We start from the raw sequence: 21721 nt of genomic DNA, 5'->3' as shown, positions 1-21721 counted from the left end.
ACATCTGGAACCCGGGGCAAACTACTCCACTTGCCAAGCATCTGGGTTGACCTCTGGCCTGGACTTTGCCCTATAGCTGCATCAGGACCCTAACATGAGGGTCTTCTTCCCCAAAATTATACCCCAAGGGCCACAGCCAACCAGATAATCTTCCAACAGCCTGGAGACCCTTGAGTTCTGCCCATCCGAGTACGTGCCCAGTCCTCCCCAACCAACCAGAACGCACACCCAGCCAGCCTCACACAATCAGAAGTCACACCCAAAGTTAGGTCTGGCCTCACTTCTCCCCCAGAGAGCCGCATCCAACAGGAACCCATGCCAAATCCCACACCAGGTTTGGTGCATTCATTCATTCATTCTTTCAACAAAGTTTTATTGCCTATTCGGTACCAGGAGGTCGATTTGCTAAATGTTATTAGATTGAGACCAGAAGGACCTCCATCCGGTACAAGCCCATGTTCTGGCGGGAACCTGGCTACAGAGCCCGGCTGGGAGCTGGGCACGGAGCGGGCACCCGGGAAATGCTCTGACCCGCAGAGTCCTCGAGCCCAGAGGCCGTTCGAGAGACTCCGGTGCAGCCACCCCACTTTCAGGGACGAACAGAGCGGGGATGCGACAGGCTTCTCGCCGCTCAGGCAGCCTGGGCGCGCAGGCTCGAGGAAGGCTGGGGATTGAACTTACACTCACACCTGCATGCTCTTCCGACCTACCCTATCCTGACCCGAACTCTCCCCAGAGCCCTCCCGGAGAGCAGTGCTGGAAAGACAGAGGGTCCCGCTGAAAGGGGTTCGGCAGGCTGGGGGATGCGCGCTCCGGCATTCTGGAACTACAACTCCCGAGAGACCTTGCAACGGACGCCATCTTTTCTCTCCGCCGGGCCAAGCGGACGGCTCGGGGGAGGGAGAAGCCCCACGTGCGTCATCGGCGCGCGCGACCCTCGTCCCGGAGTGATGACGTACGGGCTGGGGCCCCAGCCTGTCAGTGCGCGGCCAGGTACGGGCCCCGGGGCCCGCGGGGCCGGCGCCTCTATGGCGGCTGTGTTCGACCTGGACCTGGAGACCGAGGAAGGCAGCGACGGCGAGGGCGAACCAGAGCTCAGCCCGGCTGTGAGTTCCCCGCCCGGACGCTGCTCGATCCCGCAGCCGATCCTATCCCCCATGCGCGGACGGAACGACGGCTCCTCTCACCCAGAGAGACCGCTGCAGACCCCGATCCTCCTCCGGCCCCGGCCCCTCTGACCCCAACTCACTCCGACCTCTCTTCCAGGCTCGCGCCTCTCGCCAACACTTTCTCCTGAGACTCTCTTTTCTGTCCCGGGCCCTCCTCCTGAGTCCCTGTCCCAAGCTCTTCCAGCTCCCATCCGCGACCCCCTCCTCTTCCGGGCGGAGCAGACCAGCTTGGGGCGAGGGCGGCATTCCGGCCCTCCCCTGGCTCTTATCCTCCCCCTCACCTCGGTTTCCCGCAGGACGTGTGCCCCATTGCCGAGTTGCGGGCTGCTGGCCTGGAGTGAGTGAGGGTCGTGTTGGGGAGAGCATGGAGACCGGGTTGGGGGTGCTGGAGCCCGGCCCGCCTTAACTTCTTGCGTCCACAGACCCGTGGGACACTATGAAGAGGTGGAGCTGACGGAGACCAGCGTGAACCCCGGCCCTGAGCGCATCGGGCCCCACTGTTTTGAGCTGCTGCGCGTGCTGGGCAAGGGGGGCTATGGCAAGGTACTGGCACCCCCCCCTTCCCTGCTGCCCTCAGGGGCTGTCTTGACTCAGCAAAGAGTTCTCAGAGGAAACTAGACTTGTAAATCAGCAGAGCCGCTGATAGAATTCAGAAACATAAAACAGGGGAAGGGAAAAGGCTCTCAGAATCTGTCTTGCAATCTTTACTGCCCCGCCCTTGGGTGGGCCTGGGCCTCATGGTTCAGATGCCAGAGCTTCAGGGTGGAGCTTCTTGAAGATCGGATATGGAGAGAGAAGCCGATCCTGTCTCCCCTGCTCTACAGGTGTTCCAGGTGCGGAAGGTGCAAGGCACCAACTTGGGCAAAATATATGCCATGAAAGTCCTGAAGAAGGTGAGTCGTTAGTCAACTAAAGAGTACTCGTGGCGCGCCCGCCGTTCCCCAAGCGCACTGCGCCGGGCTTTGGGAGACAGCAGCAAAAATGATGGCGGAGACGGTCCCTGTCTTTGTGGCTGTGTTGTTTGCTGGTTTATCGTCCTCTGCGATGTGTATTGCTATGTGGTAGTTCTGAACCAGGAGCAAGTTTGACTCCTCCAGGGGACATTTGATCATGTCTGGAACATTTTTGATTGTCATAACTGAGGGCTGCTACCGGTATCTGGTGGGTAGAGGTCAAGGAAGCTGCTAGACATCCTACAACTCATGGGCCAGACCCCCACCCAGAGAAAGATCTGGCTGAAAGTGCTAGCAATGCCGAGGCAGAGAAAAGCAGTGATGGAGACAAACCTCACCCTGTTTTGAGAGCAGCAGAATTATGGAGAACTAAAAGAGGGTGACAGAGGAGGGCAGAAAGGTGAGGGCTGGGGGCCCTGAAGGAGGTCCTGGGTGTCCCCCCGACTTGTGACCGATCTGTCTCTTCAGGCCAAAATTGTGCGCAATGCCAAGGATACAGCGCACACGCGGGCCGAGCGGAACATTCTGGAGTCCGTGAAGCACCCCTTCATTGTGGAATTGGCTTATGCGTTCCAGACTGGCGGCAAGCTCTACCTCATCCTCGAGTGCCTCAGTGGTATGAGTGCGGGCCCAGCCGGGGCAGGGGCAGGGACATCCTGAGGAGGTGTGTTTGAATAGAGTGGCTGGGGGCCCCACCCCCCCTACCCACCCCTCCGTTCCTTCATTCATTCAGCAAACGTCTGTCCAGCGCCTATTGTGTCCCTCACCTCCATTGGGGGGTGGATGGCCTCAGAACAGTGGAAGTTTATACGAAGTCCACAGGGTTGTGGTGTCCTGTTCTACAAGACTTTCACATCCTCTTCCTCTCCCCTTTGTGCCCAGTGTCCGGCCTGGTTCCAAATCTGGCTGCTTCATCGTCTGCAGTGTCTTCCATCCTCTCCACTCTCCTGGGGCCGGGGTGGGTGGACGGCTGCAGTCGTCTTTTATCGGGGCTTCTCTATGTCTCCAGCTCACCCCCTTTCTCATGTCTCCTCCACTAACTGCCAGGATTGTCTTCCTAGAGCACGGGATTGTTCCCAGCACTCCTGCTTGGAATTCCATGGCTCTCTGTAACTGCCCGGATAAAGCCTGGCCTCCCTGACCTGCCACCCCCTGCTCTCCACGAAGCGGTCCAGTCCTGCTTTCCTGCCTGTCCCATCTGTACCAGATGCGCCCCGCGAGCGCCTGCCTCCCTGCTCTGCTTGCCCCCTCCCATCTCAGCACCCCCTTTAAGTCCCGCCGTGTCTGGGAGACTTTCTCTGTTTTCCTCTGTTGGGATTCAAGTTGTCATCCTTCGTCTTCTCCCAGAGATCTTGGGGTGAAGCTCTCGGAACCCTGGCCTCAGTCTGGTCATGTTAGGGCAGCAGTGCGCGTGCCTGTCTCCCCACACCCGGTGGGTGGCGGCTGGGTCTCTTCACCTCTCTGTCCCCAGTGTCACCCAGCCCAGGGCCGGGCACCAAGTAGCGTCGGTAGATGTTTGCTGAATTGAATTGAATCCCCACGGCAGCCCTGTGAGGCAGGTAGGGCAGGATTCTGCACCCCACTCTCCCCAAGAAGAAAGCATCACAGAGAGAGAGAAGAGGATCTTGGTCCTCCACACAGCTGCCGACTTGTTTGTGTCACAGGCGGTGAGCTCTTCACACATCTGGAACGAGAAGGCATCTTCCTGGAGGACACGGCCTGGTGGGTGTGACTTCCTGCCTCTCTCACCCTTGAGGGGCTCCGGGGACCCTGGCTTTCTTCACCCTGTCCTATCTCCACAGTTTCTATCTGGCAGAGATCACCCTGGCCCTCGGACACCTCCACTCCCAGGGCATCATCTACCGAGACCTCAAACCTGAGAACATCATGCTCAGCAGCCAGGGTGCGTGTGCACATGCTGGGTCCAGAGCTGCAGGGAGACTGGGGCGCCCCGTGGGGCCCTGACACCCTCCCACCCCCACACACCCCAACCCTCTTCTGCAGGTCACATCAAACTCACAGACTTTGGCCTCTGTAAGGAGTCGATTCACGAGGGTGCCATCACCCACACCTTCTGCGGCACCATCGAGTACATGTATAAGCAGCAGCTGGCCGGGCTCGGGGGACGGGAGGGCAGCCAGCAATGGCCCTGGCCTGACTGACGTCCCCTTGGCCCCCAGGGCCCCTGAAATCCTGGCGCGCAGTGGCCACAACCGGGCCGTGGACTGGTGGAGCCTGGGGACCCTGATGTACGACATGCTCACTGGATCGGCAAGTCCGGCCCCCTCGAGAGGGAGGGTGCGGGCCTGGAGGAGGACCCCCTACCGGGGCAGGGCCAGGGCCTGGGGGGCGCCCACAAGGCCCCTCTCTCCTTCTGCCTTCTCCAGCCACCCTTTACGGCTGAGAACCGGAAAAAAACCATGGACAAGATCATCAAGGGGAAGCTGGTGCTGCCCCCCTACCTCACCCTGGACGCCCGGGATCTCATCAAAAAGGTGGGGCCTGGTTCCTGCCTGGGTTCCTGAGTGCCCGGGGGGGTGGGGGGTAGGGGTGGGGGTTTGGGGTGGACCCGAGCCACCCCGGCCCGTGCAGCGTTTGCCTCTGGGGCTGGAAGGAGTGCTGGCTTTGCATCCGAGAGGCTGAGCTCAGGCCTCGGCTCTGCCTCAGACCAGTTGCCCGGCCCTGTGCCACCCTGGCAGCTCTTCCTTCTGAGGGCACCCCAGAGGGCAGGCAGTGGAGATGAAATGGGGGGGCTGCCCAGGAGGGCTCCTTCCGAGTTTGCAGTCGGAGTCCCCGGACAGTGCTCTGGGGTGGTGCAAGCTGACCCGGGGCCTCTGAGAAGGCTTCGTGGGGAAGGGGCCAAGGACCGAAACCATCTCACCTCAACCCCTCCACACAGCCGAGGCCTGGGGGGACAAGGGGAACACAGTAGCGGGACCTCTCCCCAGGCCCTCACCCTTTGCCCTTTGCCCCCCAGTTTCTGAAACGGAATCCCAGCCAACGGATGGGGGGTGGCCCAGGGGATGCTGCTGATGTACAGGTGAGTCTGGGGTCACCACCAGGGGGCAGGGCCGAACCCCAAAGGGTGATGGGGGGCAGGGGGCGGGACTCTAACAGAGCCAGGGAGGGTGACCTGTTGGCATGTTTGGGGGTGCCCTCCCCGCAGAGGCACCCCTTCTTCCGGCACATCAATTGGGACGACCTCCTGGCCCGCCGCGTGGATCCCCCGTACAGGCCCTGTCTGGTGAGTGGGAGTCCCCTTGGCCTGGTGGCCGGCTGAGGACCCACACCTCGGATGCCCCCTGACCCGACCCACCGGCTCTGCCCACAGCAGTCAGAAGAGGACGTGAGCCAGTTTGACACCCGCTTCACGCGGCAGACGCCAGTGGACAGTCCGGATGACACGGCCCTCAGCGAGAGCGCCAACCAGGCTTTCCTGGTGAGGGCCCGGGGTCAAGGGCAGGGATGTGGCCATGGCGTGGTGGGCACTGAGCGTGGCCTGGCCTCTGTCCCCCAGGGCTTCACGTACGTGGCGCCCTCCGTCCTGGACAGCATCAAGGAGGGCTTCTCCTTCCAGCCCAAGCTGCGCTCCCCAAGGCGCCTCAACAGCAGCCCACGGACCCCCATCAGGTGCCACAGGGCAGGGGGGAGCATGGAGCTGGGATGGGGCCCTAACGGGAGGAGGCTGGTCTGGTTTCGGTTCCACTGTCACCCCTGGGGCCGAGGCTCTTACCAGCACTGGTCTCGGTTTCCTCATCCTGTCGGGGGTCCTCTGCACAGGCCGGAGGGGACGAGTCTGCCCTCCCTTTGGGGCGCCTTGGAGGCTCTGACTCTGCCTCGCTTTCCCCCGCAGCCCCCTGAAGTTCTCCCCCTTTGAGGGGTTCCGGCCCAGCCCTGGCCCCCTGGAGCCTGGGGAGCCGCCTTTACCTCCACTCCTGCCGCCACTGCCGCCCCCTTCGACCAGCGCCCCCCTCCCCATCCGCCCCCCTTCCGGGGCCAAGAAGTCCAAGAGGAGCCGTGGGCGCCCCGGGCGCTAGCGGGTGGGGCCCAGGACAGCTGCCGAGGCCCTTACTGGCAGGCTGTGGGGGCCACGGGACCCCGGGCTGGTTCCGGAGACCTGGGGTGTGCCCAGGGAGTGAGGGAGGGGGAGTGTGTGTGTGTTTGGGGTGACTGTGGCCTCTGAATCATGAGCTTGGAGGGCCACGGCTGTAGCTGCTGCCAGGGGCCCCAGCTGCCCGATGCTCACCTGCAGCTGGAGCTGTGCCCTCGGAGAATTAAAGAACTCAATCATGGCACAAACCTGGCTTTGTCTTTGGACTTCTGGGGGCAGGAGGGGGCAGGGGTCATGCCATGGGGGCCCCTGCTTGGGTGGGGGAGGGTTGCCACCAGACAGGGGACTGCAGGGCTGGAGGTTTTATTTCAAACTGTCCGCCCCGCAGGGGGTTGGCTTCCTGTGGGGGCAGGGGAGGGGGTACAGCCTTGGGGACAGGACCTGGTGGGGGCAGTTACAGTCTGAGGCTCTCCGTGCAGGTGTTTGGTGCCAGTGGGTCCAGGGCAGGCCACGTCCAGCAGTGGCAGCTTGGGAAGCAGAAGCCCAGGGAGCTTGTGGTCGTGCAGGGGTGCTGAGGCTGGGCCTACAGTGCGGTGACGTGGAGGCCCTGGCCCCCTGTGGCCCTGGCGCTGTCGTCCCAGGCCGCACTGCCCGCAAAGGCATGCAGGTCACTGAGCAGGGCCTCGGCACTGCCCCCTGCGCCCGCTGGCCCCCGGATGCTGAGGCCCAGGCTGCCGTCGCCATCGCGGGTCTCCCCGGCACTCTCTGGGCCGGGCCCCTCTGCACGCCACTGCTCCTCCCGGGGTTCAGCCTCCTCCGGGCCACCGGCCACAATGTCGTCAATGTCGTTTTCTGCGTCGTCCTCCTGCCGCTCCGGATCGTTGTCCTCAGACCCCAGCTTAGCCCTTCCCCGAAGCCAGCGGCCCGGGGGGCTGGCCCACAGCAGGCGGCGTGCGCGGCCCCACAGCGCGGCCCCCAGGCGCACCGGGTGGTAGTGGCCTCCAGAGTCGCGGATGAGGCGGTACCAGGCCAGGGCCAGGCCGATGACCAGCAGCAGGAGGAACAGTGACAGCAGGACGACGACAGAGGAGCCGGAGCCCCCACTGGCCTCCGTGCCGCCCGAGCCCAGGGCCCCCGGCAGGGCCAGCAGCAGCCCGAGCCCCAGGGCGCAGGGTAGAGCCTGTGGGAAGAGGGGTGGGCTGTCACTCGGGGGTCACCTGGGGCCAGGCTGCCCGCCTCCTCTCCACGTGACACAGGGACAAGCAGGCAGAAAAGCCCATGCAAGCTCAGAGTGCGTCCCGAGCCCACTCCTGCCCAGGGCCTTTGCCCTGCTGTCCCCTCTGCCTGGCAGGTTCTGTCCCTCACGGCCACCTTGCCCACCTGCTGCACTTCAGGTCGGGGCTCCAGCATCTCCTCGGCAGGGCCTTTCCTGCATCCTTGCCCTGTGGATTCCCGCAGCCCCTGCAGCCTGCTCCCCTCCCCCGGCACCCCTTGCTCATGCGGTGACTTGTAAGTCGCCTACTTCTTAGGTTTGTTTCATCTCCCCCATCCAGGACATAAACTGCAGGGTAATAGATTTTTTGGGTCTTATCTCCCCACCAGGATGTAAACTGCAGCTGAGGCAGGTTTTTTGGCTCTGTTTTGTTTACCGAGTATCCCAAGCACCTAAAGCAATACCTGGCACATAGTAGGTGCTCAACAAATACAGGCTGACCGGGTCAAGGCCAGTGGCCTGGGGGATGGGAGAGGAGGCTGCCAGGCTGGTGCCAGAGGTGAAGGGTTTGCCTGAGCCCCGGATGGAGGGGCAGCTGGACCAACCCAGGGAGGGAGAACCGTTCATTCTCCACTCTGCAGGTCCCAGGCTGGGGGGGCGGGTCCCTGAGCCCCCCCACTTCCTTCCCTCCCAGGCAGGGGGCTGCCCCAGCTGCAGCGCTTCCGTTCAGCACCCCGTCCCCGGGGGCCGCGGGTGTGCAGGGCCGGGGGCTGGTGGGGGGCGGGTGCAGCTGCCAGAGGAAGCCTGCGGTTGGAACAAGGTGAGGGGAGGTTCTGGGGGGAGGGGTGCTGGGTGCAAACCTTCCCCCCCAACCCCAGGCCCCACTGCCCAGGCGCTAGGGAGGCAAGGGGGGGCTGCAGCCGAGACCCAGCTCCTGAGAAGGCAGAGGAGAGGGTCTTGGAGGGGGACCCCATCTGAAGTGGGGAGTTGAGGGCCTGAGCTCCAAGGAGGCACAGCTCTGAGGTGAGGTGAGCGGAAGGCCTGGCTTCTGCCCACACTGTCCCGGGTCACCTCTGCCCTGGACCAGCTTTGGCCCCCGGCCCCCAGCAGGTGGGGGTGGGTGCTTCCCTGGCTCCTGGGACCCTGGTATTCCAGCCCGACCTCTTGCCACCCCACCCCGAGAAGCTGGGGTCCCGCTGCTCACCATCGGTCTGCTGGCCTCCACGCGGGGTGCCCACCTCCGGCTCTGGCAGGGTTGAGCGCGCTCTGAGCTCTTGCGCTCTCGGTGGCGGCTGGGGTGACCCCACGCTTCCGCTTCCTGCCCCTGCCACCCCGCCCCTCCTACACAGTCCCAAGACCCTGGCGGGGGGGCCCTGGGCCTCTGAGACTACCCCGACCCACCCCACAATCCTCCTGGGCCTCTCGGGGCACGAGGCTGGGGCGATCGGGTCTGTGAGCAGAGGGAGAAACCGGGTGCCCAGCCAGGAGGAGGCCACGGGTCTTCTGCCTCAGTTTCCCTGCCTGGCAGAACTGAGGTGAGTGACACCAAGGGGATGTGCACGCCCCCCAGACCTTCCTCCCACCTGGGACGCCTGCGGGCCTCATCTGTCCCCGTCTCTCCGGACTTCTTTCCCAGCCCCACCCTTGCAGCAGACGGTCAGGCCTGGCTCTTAAAAAGAGAATTTTATTTGGAATGAAAATATAGAAGCCCTCCCTCCCGCTTCCTCCGGGGAGGGGGCAGGGGCTGTGCAGGGGTGGGCGAGGTGGTCCCTCCGACGACAAGCTAGCTTGCCTTGGTACAGAATTCCTCCACAGTAACGACAACGAGAGCCAGACGTTGGCTGGAACTGGGGCCCCCGGACAGGGCAGGCAGGGACTGGCCCGAGCCCACCCCGGGCCCTCAGCAGCCAGCGGGCCCGGTATGGTGTGACCTGCCGGCAGAAGCTGTGTGACCGGGGTGGGGCGGGGGGTGGAGTGGGGTGGCAGCCACCAGGGCACTGGCCCTACGCGTCCCCGTTCTGCAGGCGCCCGAGCTGCTCCTCCAGGCGGCTGATGCGCAGCCCCTGCTCCTGGACCAGCGCCTTCAGCGCCCACAGCTCCTGCATCACCTCCTCCAGCTTCCCGGCCTCCTGTGGGGGCGTCGGGGGAGGGGGTCAGGGGCCACAGAGGGGAGCAGCAAGGGGCCCAGGCCCACCCCACACGCGGCCCTGGCCCGGGGGGCACGTACCCCAGCTCTGGCAAGTCTGCCACTGTGGGGGGCAGGAGCAGCGGGGGCAGTGGCCGTGGCGGCCCCCAGGCTGGCAGTGCCGGGCACCGCGGCGGGCCGGCTGTCGGAGAGCACGTTGCGCCGGCTGACCTTCAGGTCCCGCTGCTTGCTGGGCACGTAGGCCTCCCGCAGGGAGATGAGGAGGGGCTCAGCCTCCCGGCCGCTCACCCACTCCTCCGCCTCCAGGGCCGCCTCGGGCCCGGCCGTGTCGGGGTACAAGTCATCCTGGAAGAGGTCCGACTGGGCAGGGGACAGGGGCCGCAGGGCCAGAGCAGTGAGCAGCACTCGCTGCCACTCGCCACTCGACACACAGGGCCGGGCCGGGCCAGGAGCAGCTCCCAGGGCCCCACTGCCCCGGCTGCAGCCATCCCTCCCTTTGGCCCCAGTCCTGACCTCCCCTGACCTGATCTCAGAGGTGACGGGGAAACCTCGGGTGTGGTGGTGGCCCCCAAGCTGGCTGCCCATCTGCCCCAGCCTCCCCACCGCCCGCCCTTCTCTCTCGTCCCGCAGCCCCTGTCCTGGCTCAGGCCTCACCTCCAATCTGGACCCTGGTGGCCACCTCCTCCTCAGTTTCCTGGCCTCCAGGCTTGCACTCTGTCAACCCCCCCTCCAGTGGCCTGGCCCCAAGTGACCTTTCTAAAAGGGCCTCTCACTTCCTTCTGGACGCTGCTAACAGCTCCCTCCAACGCCTTCCCCACCTTCCCAAGCAGGAGCCCTGGGACACCTTCCCTGCAAGATGCAGGGATTCCGGGGTCCTGGGAGCCGTGTTTGTGCCCCTGTGGACTGGGAGGTCCTGGGGCGGCCCTGTCAGCCTCGTGCAGAGCACTTTTCCCTGAGATGGTGCCACCTGGTGCACTGAATGGGCTACTGGGCACATACTGGTTGAAGAATTCATGGAGGCACATCCAAGGCTCCTGGCCTGGTCCCCAAACCTCATGGTCCCTCTGTCCGCTCTCATCTCCGTGCCTGCCAGCTGGTCCACTCCCCACTGGCCCCTCCCCAGCCAAGCTGTCCAGGCTGCTGCCTCCAGGAAGACCTCCATGGCTGCCACCCCCCTCCGCAACTGCACCGTCTGTGGCTCTTCCTGCTGAGGCCTCTCCCTGCCTGCCCCCTACCTGGCATCCATCCAACCCCCCGACCACACCACAGCCACGTCACCTCCCACTCACACGCCTCACCCCTGCTAGAGAAGGGAGCTGGCGGACCAGGCAGCCTCACCTTTCTTGGCACAGTCATGACAATGGGTTCACACTTGCGCTCATGCAGTTTGTAGAACCTGGGAAACGGAGGGGCGGGGAGAGCCAGAGGTGGAACCCCTCCCTCCATCAGCTCTCCCGGCCCCTCCCACAGACCGACCCCCAGGCAGCCCCCGGGTTGGACCCCTGACCTCTGGGCAGCTCCTCAGCAGCCTCCCACGATCTGACCTCTCACCCTGGCCCCCCGGGCTGAGCCCTGCCTGCAGACGGCAGCCTTGCCGGCCCCTCTTACCGGGCGATCTCGCACTTGCTGACCTCCAGGCCCCGCTTGGGCATGCTGCCCATGCCCCTCTGGGGCTCTTTGCTGGTGAAGGTGTTCAGGAAGTGGATGTAGGGGGCCTCATCTGTGATCTCGAAGTACCGGATGCTGGAGTCGCCCTGGAGCCGGGCGTGGGCGTCAGTGCTTGGCGGGCCCCTCCGCCCCTGCCCCCTGCCCTCTGTGCCTTGCCTGGCCCACCTTGCCGCAGACGTAGACTATGCTGGTGTCAGGGTCGTAGAAGGGCAGCAGGGCCCCGTTGCTGGAGTCCAGCTCCTGCAGAGCCATGGGCTCCTCGAAGTTCTCCTGGCACACGGGAGGGGCGGTCAGGCTGGGTCCCCAGCCCCAGTCAGGACTGGCTGGAGCCACCTCAGTGCCAGCTGGAGGCTGCCCCCAAACGCATGGCAGGTTCCTTCCCACCCCTCAGCCTCAGCTCCTACCAGGCATCTTGCTCAGCCCTCCCAGCCCCTCTCCACACCCAGGACCACTTTCCCAGTCAGCTCCAGACCCTACAGACCTCAGGCCAGGGAGCCAGTCCCAGGAGGCCACCGTGGTTGAAGGACAGCTGGATGGTAACGGGCAAGCAGGGGTGAGGAGGGCCTTTGGGTTGGCAGGAACGATGTGGGCAGAGGGTGGAGGCAATGGGGAAGTGTGGAGAGGGCCAGGGGCTGGGGGCAGGGAGAGGACAGGCGGCCAGGTCCCAGTGCTCACCGGGTCCCACAGCGCCAGCTGCCGCTCGCTCATGCGGCTGAAGCCGGTGGTGAACACCTTGCCGTCCGCCAGGAAGATGGCGCGCATGGGCCGGGCCCCTTCGTGAGCCTTTTCCCGCTCCTGGGGGACAGGGGGGACGGGCTGGTCCATGCCACATCCTATGCGAGCCCCCGGGGCCTGCCCACCACCATCCCAGCCCCAAGGTCACCCACCGCCACCAGGGTGCCGCGGCGGGGGTCGACGACGCGCACAGTCTTGTCTTTGCAGGCGGAGCAGAAGAGGCTGCCATTGCGGTTCCAGCAGACGTTGTAGATGAGGTCGGGGTGCAGAGTGTCCAGGCGGTACAGCTCCTCCGCCGTGCCCACGTTCCAGATGAGCACCACGTTGTCACAGCCTGGGCGGGGCGGGGGGCTGTGAGCCCTCCTGGGACCTGCTGGGACCCCCTGCAGGCCTCGGCTCTCCCATGGATTGGTGGGGCCCAGAGAGGCTGCTGGGACGTGGAGGGGCTGCGACCGTCGAGAGGGTGGGACGGGTGGGAAGGGGCTGGACCTGCACTGAGCAGCACGTTGCGGGCCGTCGGGTGCCAGGTGACGATGCCCACTCGCTTGGTGTGCCCCTCCAGTGCCACCACCGGCTCCATCAGTGGCGAAGTCAGCCCGTGCTCCGGGATCTGCCACACCTGCAGGCATGGTGGGGACAAGGGGCCCCTGCTTGTCCCTGAGGCCTGCAGCCTCTACTCCCGACCCCACCCCGGCCCGCCCCGCACCACACCATGACCGTGCAGTCCTCGGAGCCGCTGGCGATGACCCTGTCGTTGTGGGGGCACCAGTCGATGTCCAGGACTGGGCCCGTGTGCCCACACACCGTCGGGTAGGCCTTGTCGACGCGGCCCGTCTGTGGGCAGCAGGGGGCAGTCAGGGGGACCCCGGACTCTGGGCTCCGTCCCTCTCCATGGAGTGGGAGGTGCCGCCCGCCCCGCACCCCCCAGGGGCCCAGAGGGTCAATCTGCGGCGAGGTGGCAGCGCCCTGCCCCTGCACACCCCCTCCCACCCCTCCAGTGAGCAGGAAACATTTGCAGCCTCAGATGCTGACTCTGTGGCAATAAAACACTCGTCATCCGGGCAGCACACCTGGATCTTGACACCTGCGGGGCAGGGGAGGGGCCCTGGGGTGTGGGGAAGGCCCCACCTTGCTCAGGGGCAGCACCAGGAAGGCGCCTCCGCCGCTGGCCTCCACAATCACCGCCAGGAACTTGGGGTTGACGGCACAGAAGGTGCTGTCCCAGGTGACCCGGGACACGCGGATGTCCTCATAGCACTGATCATTCTTGACCGGCTGTCCGAACACGTGCCGGAATTTGCTCTGCCGAACCACTTTGCGGAAGGACATGTCTGCCCGGCAGAGAGGCCCCGGGTCAGCGGCCACCCAGCTCCACGGCCCGCAGCCCTCCCGGGGCCGGGCGCGACCGGGGACCTGGCCATTACTTAACCTGCCTGGGTCTCAGTTTCCCCAGTTACGAGATGGGGCCCCAAGAGCGGACCGTGGCTGCCATCCCCCAGGGGGCGATCCCAACAGGGAAATGCACTGACTCCTGGCCTGGGCCACTCTGCAGGACCCTGGCCGGCGCCTCTCCCGGGCACCAGGTGGGGACATGGGGAAGCCCAGGCAGGGAAGCAACATTAGCTCCTCCTAGGAGCGGGCATCCGAGCAGGCTCGGTCCTGCCCAGGGACTGGAGGCCGGGTGATGGGGAGGAAGGAGCCAAGGGGCACGGAAGGTCTCCAGCGTGGGGCCCGCCCAGGCCCCGGGTCTCAGCCCCAGGGCCCCGCGGCTGGGAGCGGAGGCCGGTCCAGGGGAGCTGGTGGGGCCGGGCAGGGTCGGGCCGCCGCCCCCGGCTGCAGCGCACCGCACAGCGGCCTCCGCGCGGGGTGCGGGGCGAGCCGGGCGCCCACCCCGCAGGGTCCCCAGCCGAGGTCGAGGCTGAGGACGGGGCGCAGCGCAGGGGGTGGGCTCCTCCGGCGCGCGACCCCCGGCCCCGTCCGCCCCGGCCCTGCCGCGTTCACCTGGGGCGCCGGGGGCTGCGGCGGCGGCCTCGGGCGGCTCCGGATCCCGGCCTCTGGGAAGCAGGAAGCGGGAATCAGGAAGTGACCGGGGAGCCGGGGGCCGGGGGCGGGGCGGGGGCTCGCGGGGGCGGGGCCGCGGTCACGCGCGGAGGGGCGGGGCGAGCCATGGAGGGCCGGGGGCGGGGCCGCGGTCACGCGCGGAGGGGCGGGGCGAGCCCGGGAGGGCCGGGGGCGGGGCCGCGGTCACGCGCGGAGGGGCGGGGCGAGCCCGGGAGGGCCGGGGGCGGGGCCGCGGTCACGCGCGGAGGGGCGGGGCGAGCCCGGGAGGGCCGGGGGCGGGGCCGGGTCCCGGGGTCCCCCGAGCTTCCGAGCCGAGGGCCAGGGGCAGGGGTGCCCGGACGGGGGGCTCCCTTTTCCCATCCTGCTCTTCTTTGCAGCATCTTCTGGAGTCGACAGCCTGGGGGGGAGCACCGCCCCCCAATGCAACCCCTCCCGGACTCCGAAATATATCGTCTACACGGAGAGTTCATATATTCACGTGCCTCGTTTTTAATAACAAAAGTACACGCTGTTGGCTATAACGTAAATAAAACAGCAATATTTTAAGGAGGGAGCGGAAGGCCTCGGCGCGCCCATCCTCCCCGCTGCGCACAGGTCTCACCGGCCTCCTCCTCCTTGAAAGTAGAAGGGGCGCCCGCCCACCGGGCCCCTGCTCCTGGCCTTCTCTCCTCTACCGTCTCCCGCGGAGGCCCAGAGGCCAGTCCCCACACGTCTCTCCTCGGGACAAGGAGCCCAGACTGGCCCCCTCAGAGCCACGTCCGTCCTGGCCCACTCTGGGGGGCTTAGGTGTCCCTATAGGTCCCTCGGAGTCTGCTATCTGCCCCCTCCCCCCCGGGATCGGGGGCACCGGCCACCTCCCTCATTCCTTCCTTCAGTGCCCACCACCCTGCCCCTGCCGGAAAGAATGTGGCTGGGGGTGCGGGTGGGGTTGGGGGGTAGGGAGAGAACAGAAATGGAAGGGAGCCTTGCCTCTGCCATATGGAACTCCCCCTGCGTCCCAGTGTGCATGGGGATGTTGCACTCCCATCATTCCTCCGAGGAAAGGAGCACAGAGAGGCACAGGGCCTGCCCAAGATCACCCAGCCCACCCAATCCCCATCGGTTTGGCTCCAAAGTCCTGGCTTTTCCCACTGTTCCATAGATCCTGGGGCCAGGAGTGTGGGCAGCTCAAAAGAGAGAATAAGGAAGCAAGGCCTCCCCTTCCATTATGCCCCCCAGGCAGCAGCCAGAGGGCATGCCTAAACCCAGACCAGAGCCTGTCCCTCTCCTGCTCTAAACCCCTCTTTGGCTCCCCATTGCCATACTTGAAATAAAATGCACAGACACCTGCCCCTGCCTCCCACCTTCCCTGGGCTGTCTGACCCTGCCCGCCACCTCTCAATCACCTACTGCTGTCCCCTCCCTGCATGTGGCCAATGTCACGGACCCTCCTGTCCCTGGGGCACACCACCCCCATTCCCACCCCAGGGCATTGGCACGTCCTGTTCCTTCCACGTGGAAGCTCTTCCCCAGATTTTGAAAAGGCTCCATCCCTGACTTCCTCCAGATCTCTGCTCAAGTGTCACCTCCTTCTCCCTCCCTGCGCCCCTCCCACTCAGTCACTCTCTGACCCTTACTTACACCCCCCGCCCCGGGCCCTCATTACTTACTCCCTGATGTTACAGTATATAATTCTTCGTGCATTTGCTTTTTGCCCGCCTTGCCCGAAGTCAGCAAATTGAGGGCAGAGACTTCGCTTGGCTCCCCCCTCTATCCCCAGCTTCTAGCACACAGTACCCCAACACACAGTAGGTGTTCAATTAATGTATATTGAATGAATGAAGGAATGAACAGCAACCCTGAAGGAAGAACTGAAAAATGTTCATATTCACAACTCTCAGAATCAGTGTCTGGTCCTTTTGATGGAGAGAGAGGCATGTCTCACCTGGAGAAAGGGTGACTCTCCCAAAAGGCAGCAGCAGCCCAGCCCACTGGGTGGGGGTGAGGTGGGGGCTGTAGAATGTCTTCTGCCTTTTATGCCCTCTGGCCTTGGGGGCATGTGTTTCCCCCAACACGAAACCTGTGCCATGGGCCACCAGGAGAACTCTTCTTCCTCCTGCAAAACCTCGCAGGGCACTGTTTCTTCTTGTTGCTGCTCTTGCCCTCGCCCGGATAGCAATTACCCACTGTGGGTGGCACTCCCCTTGGGACCTGGGAGATGGGATGTTCTCCTCCCCAAGGGCCAGGGTTTGGCGTGTGGACTAGAGTAGAAGGAAAGCGCTGGCACTGAGGTTTTATTCTCTGATCTGCTTGCCATGTTGAAAGGGCTTTGCTTGGGAAGCCCTGCCTGGGAGAGGGGAGAAGGACACTACCGAGTGTCACAAGGGGCACAGAAGTCGCCCTGCACTCAGGCCATGGGCACACCATTGGGGTGGGGGTGGGTGGGGTGGGGTGGGGGGGCAGGGCAAGGGGGAGAGTAGGACAGCTTTTATGGGCAAGGAGGAGGCAGAGTGGTGGTGAAGACAACACCTGGTGGTGGGGTCGGTACTGGCCCTGGGCCTGGATGAGACCTGGATGCCCCGGGTGCAATCAGATTCATGGCTGACGTTTACTGAGCACCTACTTGTGCCAGGCAAGGTCCAAGCTCTTCTCAGGGGTAACATCCCGGGGCAGTGGGTACCATTATTATGATCCCCATTTTACAGACAAGGACACCGAGTCACAAAGAGGCGAGGTGACCTGCCTGAAGGTCACACAGCTGGTGAGCAGCAGAGCCAGGATTGAAACAAACCCTGAGGGCACCAGAGGCCACACCCCAAATGGAAGGCTGGCCAGAAAGGCACGTAGCAAGCACTTGATAAGTATTTGTTGACTGAATGAATGAAAGTCTCCCTGCTGGGAAATCTTTCTCTCACCTGCCTCAGTGCCCCAAATTCCACCCAGAATTACCCCAACCACCAGCCAGCCCACTCCCCATCCACGGGCTCATTTAATGATCCCACAGCCAACCCCATGAGGAGACTGTCATCACTCCCATTTTACAGAGGAGAAAACTGAGGCTCAGAGAGAGCTAGAAACCTAAACCCAGATCTGCAGCACTGCAGGCTGCCTGCCCGGCCTGCTGCCTTTCCAGACTGCCAGCACTCCCGGGAAGCCGTAGCACGTGAAATGTCACTGTCATTGACACTGCAGGTGGGGGCATCTCTCAGCTGCCAAAGGTCGTGATGCTGAACTAATGAGGAGGGTCTGGGTGGGGAGAGGGGAAAGGGGCATGGTTGTGGAACACAGGGGGTTGGGAGGAAGCTGGGTGGGGTGGGTGTCAGGAGGGTGAAAGGGGAAGTGAGGTGGGGATCGGAAGGGGGATCTTCAGCACATCCTGGTTTTTCTTGCAGTGTCAGTGGCCTGGTTCTGCCCCCAAGATGCCATGTGGCCTCCGGGGAGGCTGGGCTCTTTCTGGACCCGCTGGTGCCCACAGCTTTCTGTTGTGCGTCCTCCCTCGGGGCTTCCTGGACTGAGCAGGAAGTGGCTCAGTCGGAGGGGGGCAGCCGTCCCCGGCAGTGGTGGGCCAGGGGCCAGGTGGATGCCCACTGAGCCCTAGAGCCAGATTTTGAAGTCCTGTGGAGCCCCCCAAAGCGCAGAGGCAGCCCCATGCTCTCTCAGGCAACCTGGGGGTCCGCAGCCCAGAATACAGCGCACACATTTGATCTGTGTCGCAGATCCCAGATGCTCAGGCCAGAGAGTGGCTTTCCCAGCCGCCGCCTCCCGTCCATTCTCCCAGGAAAGCCTTGTACACCAATGAAGGAGGACAGTCTCTGCTCACCGGCCGCCTGCTGTGTGCTAGGCTTTTGTGGCGCGCCTCAAATACTTTCTCATTTTGCAGATGAGAAACTGTAGCTCAGAGGGTGAAGTGGCTTGTCCAGAGTTGCTCAGCTAGGATGTAGCAGAGCCAGATTTGAATCTAGGCTCAGTAGCTCCTGCTTCTGCTTCCCGCCACCTTGCTGAGGGAATTAACACCCCAGCCTCACTGACTGTTGGGGCTGGGGGGGCTGGGGGAGAGGGCTCGGCCAGGCCAGCTTGTGGGCCACTAGGGCCTCAGGGTCTTACTTGGGGTGGTTGACTCCTGGCTCCCTCCCTTCTCTGCAGGGACTTCGTTTGGCTTCCTTGTGCCCAGGGAGGACTGGACAGGGAGGAGGGGAGGGAGGGAAGGATGACAGGGGGGTCAGGTCAAGGCCAGGGGAAGTCTCCACTGCTATCTTCCTCCTGCAGACTTGGCTAAGGGGAAAATGGTCAGTGCGGTCTGGAAGTGTTGCGGGGACAGAAGCCGGCAGGGCACATTCAGCTGTGGCTCAGGGGCTGTTGGGTGACCTTGCATTGGGGGCAGCTGTGGAAGAGCCTGGCGGGGCCAGGGTGGGGGACTCACAACAAACTGCCTGGGACTTTTGATAACTTTGTTTTCACTTCCCCCAAGTCTTCCTTCCAGGCCCGAGGGACTGGACTTGGGGTTTTCCAAGATGACTTCCTCCACGGCTCCCCGCTCTGATGACTGACTGGTTTCTGTCTCTCTCAGGCTCTTCCACTGCCCCGGTGGGCCTGGGCTTTCCTGGGCCCTCATGTGGGGCCTGCACTGGGGGCCTCCTCTGGAGGGGCACTGCTGGGGCTTTCTCCCTCAGAGGAAGCAGGCGTGGCTGTGTTCTCAGGGGCCCCTGGGGTGGGATCTGTGGATGGGGCAGCAGAGGGCTCATCAGAGGGGCTGGGGGCTGAGCTGGCACTGGGTCCAGGGTTCTGGGTCTCAGAATTTGACTGTGGCAGGGCCGTGGGGTTCATTGGTGGTTGGGCCACGGAATCCGACTGTGGTTGGGCCATGGGGTTTACCGGTGGCTGGGCCACGGAATCTGACTGTGGTTGGGCCATGGAATCCAACTGTGGCTGGGCCGTGGGGTTCACCGGTGGCTGGGCCACGGAATCCAACTGTGGCTGGGCCGTGGGGTTCACCGGTGGCTGGGCCATGGAATCTGACTGTTGTTGGGCCACGGAATCTGACTGTGGCTGGGCTGTGGGGTTCACCGGTGGCTGGGCCACAGATGTTAACCTTGGCAGAGTCTGGCCCACAGAATCCACTTGGGTCTGCGGCTCGGCGGGCGTGATGCTTCTGGGCTGTTCCTCGCAGACAGCAGCAGCGAAGGAGGACAGCACCGAGTGCAGCAGGGCCCGGAGGTCGGCACTGGCCAGGAGGCAGAGGAAGGGGCTGAGGCAGCTGTTGAGCAGGATCAGGTAGTCGGAGTAGACCAGGGCCTCCCACAGCAGGTAGCCGGGGTAGATATCCCACAGGAAGGCCAGGTACAGCAGCTGCGCCAGCTGGTAGGGCAGCCGCAGGACCACGTAGGCCGACAGGATGGTCTTGGCCACGCGGGCGAAGCCACGGCGGGCCGTGGGCCTGAACGGCTGGTGGCGGCAGGTGCGGCAGGCGGCGGCCTGGGTGAGCGCGTGGCAGACGAGTAGCAGGAAGAACGGCAGGAAGCCCCCCAGGATTTCGAGCATCCGCAGCGGCAGCTCCTCGCTGTCCCAGAAGTCCAGGCAGATGACCAAGTCGTCCCACCAGACGGCGGCCTCGGGGAAAACCAGCCAGGGCACGCTGAAGAGTGTGGCCAGTACCCAGACCCCGGCGCAGACCCAGAGGGGCAGGCGGGCGGGGCGGCGCCCCAGGTACCCGCGGGGGCACAGTGCCAGCAGGCAGCGGTCCAGGCTGAGGGCCGCCAGCAGGAAGAGGCCGGAGGAGTAGGACACACCCCACAGGAAGTAGTACAAGCGGCAGGCGGCCGTCCCCAGTGGCCAGTGTCCTCCATGCTGGATCTCCAAGATCTGGAAGGCTGCCGCCACCAGGAACAAAAAGTCGGAGAGGGCCAAGCTGAGCAGGAGCAGGGCAAGGCGTGTGCCCGCTCCGTGCCGGGCCTGGGACCCGGCCAGCCACGCCATCAGCCCATTGGCTGGCAGCCCCAGGAGCAGCAGGGCCACCAGAAAGACCATGTCCCAGCCACCCTGGGGGTAGTAGTCCTCATCGTCGAGCTCTGTGCGGGGCCTGTGGCCAGCGGCGCCCAGGCTGGCTTCCATAGCGGGGTCCGTCTGAGGTCCCCAGTGGACTGCTGGGCATGGAGCCTGGCAAATGAATGGATGAGCAAACGAGTGAATGGTCATCGGAGAGCAGGATGCTGTGCATCTCCAGGCAAGTTGCTGCCCCACTCTGGGCCATCGTTTTCGCCTTTGGGGTCATTAGCCTGGACCAGGGACTTTAAATCCGGACCTCATCTAGGTGCTCATACAATCCCTTTTAAAGGTGAGGAGAGGACGGTCCACTGTTTCAGTGACTAGGACATAAACCCACAACCATTTGCTTCATGGGATCCCGGTGTGTCAAGTAAATCAAATCAGAGACTTTCAAACGTTTTTAAGGCTGTTGACTCTTTTCTTTAAGTGAAATGTTATGGCGGAACTCAGATATGAACTAAAAGGGGGTGCTCAGATTGAAGGAGGGGAGCACCTCCTGTGGTTCCAGGGAGCACAGTTTGAAAACCACTTGGCTAGCTCATTGCAAGGCTCCTTTTTCTCTGGTTTGCTAGGATTTGAGTGTTTAAAATTCCAAGAGGGGAAGGGTCAGGGGTCCCATGGGCCCATAGGCACCCGAGGGTGGCCAAGGGGTCTGGGACAAGAAGAGACCCCTCCCCCAAACTGAACTCATGGAATAAGGGTGAGTTTCCTGCTCCCTCCCGTGACCCTCTCTCCCTCCCACAGCTCAGCCAGAAGGTGGCCTCCAATTGTCCCCAGGTAGAGGCTACTAAACAGAGAAGGGGGCAGAAGACTTAGCAGTAGGTTGAGAGTGAGGGGGTGTGGGGGCACCCAGGCCTGGACCCAAGAGGCCTGCACCCCCCCCACCTTCCCCCACCTTGGGAGAGGGTGGAGAAAGCCCTGGTGCCAGCACTGAGTTAGCAAGGAGCTAATGCCCCAGAAAGGCTGCAAGCCTGGGGGGCCACGGATCCTGGCACATGGCCTTGGGCCCAGGGCCCTCCCAACCCCTGGGGCTCTTCCTTGGGCAGACCCCACCCTGCAAGCTCCAGCCCCCATGGGATCAGAGCCCAGGGCCCAGGGGCCCGCGGGGCCTGGCTTACCTGGGAGGTGCAGAGTGCAGGCCGCCAGCCGGGAGGAGCAGGGCGTGCCTGCCTGCCCAGCTCCCCAGCGTCTGCTTGGCCCCTCACCAGGGCCTGGTGTGTGGCACCCAGCGGCCCCAAGGTGGGCGGGCATGAAACCCAAGCCGACCGGGCATCAATCATTCATGGGCTGCTCACAGGGAAACCTTAACCCCGGCCCGGTAGGGCCAAGTGACCAGCCAGATCCTGACCCTGACATGGCCAGACAGCTGGAAGCCCCTCACCCCAGGCCCCTCCAGCCCAGGGGCAGGCTCTGGCCTCACCCTCCCACTCCCTTCCGTCAGCATTCGAGGCCTCAGCTCCACACACCCTCGACTCCAGCCAGGTTGTCACCCATTGGGGGAACCAGTGGGCAACTTGCTCCATCTCTCCCCATCTCCCAGCTGCACCCAGTCTCCCTCCTGCCTGAGAAGCCTCCCCTGTCTTGCCTATTTCACAAGACTGGGCTGCCACCCTGCCTCTTCAGCAAGGTTCTCCCAATTTTATGGATGAGGAAACTGAGGCCTGGAGAGGCGAACTGGCTCGTCTCCCAGCTACTGAGTGGCAG

General features: G+C 64.0%; 4 protein-coding genes across 5 annotated transcripts; 1 reads left to right on the top strand and 3 right to left on the bottom strand.

Moving 5' to 3' along the window:
- Positions 1-944: 944 nt before the first annotated feature.
- Positions 945-6421, top strand: RPS6KB2 (ribosomal protein S6 kinase B2). Of its 2 annotated transcripts, none has more exons than XM_037838135.1 (15): positions 945-1106; positions 1466-1506; positions 1592-1712; positions 1994-2062; positions 2591-2738; positions 3787-3844; positions 3925-4025; positions 4127-4211; positions 4303-4393; positions 4510-4617; positions 5100-5162; positions 5289-5366; positions 5454-5561; positions 5640-5752; positions 5976-6421. In XM_037838135.1, exons 1-15 carry the CDS (start codon positions 951-953, stop codon positions 6157-6159), a joined length of 1524 nt encoding a protein of 507 aa, XP_037694063.1. In that variant the 5' UTR covers positions 945-950; the 3' UTR covers positions 6160-6421. The 2 variants fall into 2 exon arrangements, with proteins under 2 accessions (XP_037694063.1, XP_037694062.1); XM_037838134.1 differs by having other exon boundaries at positions 4127-4217.
- Positions 6422-6520: 99 nt separating this feature from the next.
- On the bottom strand, positions 6521-8904 carry LOC119535776 (protein tyrosine phosphatase receptor type C associated protein). The gene is made up of 2 exons (XM_037838139.1): positions 8591-8904; positions 6521-7353 (listed from the first exon to the last, which is right to left on the bottom strand). The coding sequence occupies exons 1-2, from the start codon at positions 8591-8593 to the stop codon at positions 6757-6759; spliced, it is 600 nt and encodes a 199-aa protein (XP_037694067.1). The 5' UTR covers positions 8594-8904; the 3' UTR covers positions 6521-6756.
- Positions 8905-9054: 150 nt separating this feature from the next.
- On the bottom strand, positions 9055-14044 carry CORO1B (coronin 1B). The gene is made up of 11 exons (XM_037838138.1): positions 13937-14044; positions 13064-13266; positions 12647-12769; positions 12425-12554; positions 12088-12269; positions 11876-11995; positions 11366-11470; positions 11141-11286; positions 10871-10928; positions 9614-9892; positions 9055-9515 (listed from the first exon to the last, which is right to left on the bottom strand). Exons 2-11 carry the CDS (start codon positions 13262-13264, stop codon positions 9390-9392), a joined length of 1470 nt encoding a protein of 489 aa, XP_037694066.1. The 5' UTR covers positions 13265-13266; positions 13937-14044; the 3' UTR covers positions 9055-9389.
- Positions 14045-18540: 4496 nt separating this feature from the next.
- GPR152 (G protein-coupled receptor 152) lies at positions 18541-20083 on the bottom strand. Its single transcript, XM_037838136.1, has one exon. The coding sequence runs from the start codon at positions 20081-20083 to the stop codon at positions 18584-18586; it is 1500 nt and encodes a 499-aa protein (XP_037694064.1). The 3' UTR covers positions 18541-18583.
- Between the last annotated feature and the right edge of the window lie 1638 nt (positions 20084-21721).

Source organism: Choloepus didactylus, chromosome 6 (assembly GCF_015220235.1).
Source record: "Choloepus didactylus isolate mChoDid1 chromosome 6, mChoDid1.pri, whole genome shotgun sequence".
In the NCBI taxonomy this organism is placed as follows: domain Eukaryota; kingdom Metazoa; phylum Chordata; class Mammalia; order Pilosa; family Megalonychidae; genus Choloepus; species Choloepus didactylus.
Note: the sequence above shows the minus strand (reverse complement) of the source record. Positions and strands in the feature narration are given on the sequence as shown.

Excerpts from the sequence above, each read along its gene's own strand:
- RPS6KB2 (XM_037838134.1), top strand. The coding sequence starts at position 951 with ATGACGTACGGGCTGGGGCCCCAGCCTGTCAGTGCGCGGCCAGGTACG. Across the intron at positions 2,063-2,590 it reads CCATGAAAGTCCTGAAGAAG|GCCAAAATTGTGCGCAATGC; the intron begins GTGAGTCGTTAG and ends CTGTCTCTTCAG. Across the intron at positions 4,026-4,126 it reads CATCATGCTCAGCAGCCAGG|GTCACATCAAACTCACAGAC; the intron begins GTGCGTGTGCAC and ends CCTCTTCTGCAG.
- CORO1B (XM_037838138.1), bottom strand. The coding sequence starts at position 13,264 with ATGTCCTTCCGCAAAGTGGTTCGGCAGAGCAAATTCCGGCACGTGTTC. Across the intron at positions 12,270-12,424 it reads CAACGTGCTGCTCAGTGCAG|GCTGTGACAACGTGGTGCTC; the intron begins GTCCAGCCCCTT and ends CGCCCCGCCCAG. Across the intron at positions 9,893-10,870 it reads TCATGACTGTGCCAAGAAAG|TCGGACCTCTTCCAGGATGA; the intron begins GTGAGGCTGCCT and ends TCCCCTGCCCAG.
- GPR152 (XM_037838136.1), bottom strand. The coding sequence starts at position 20,083 with ATGGAAGCCAGCCTGGGCGCCGCTGGCCACAGGCCCCGCACAGAGCTC.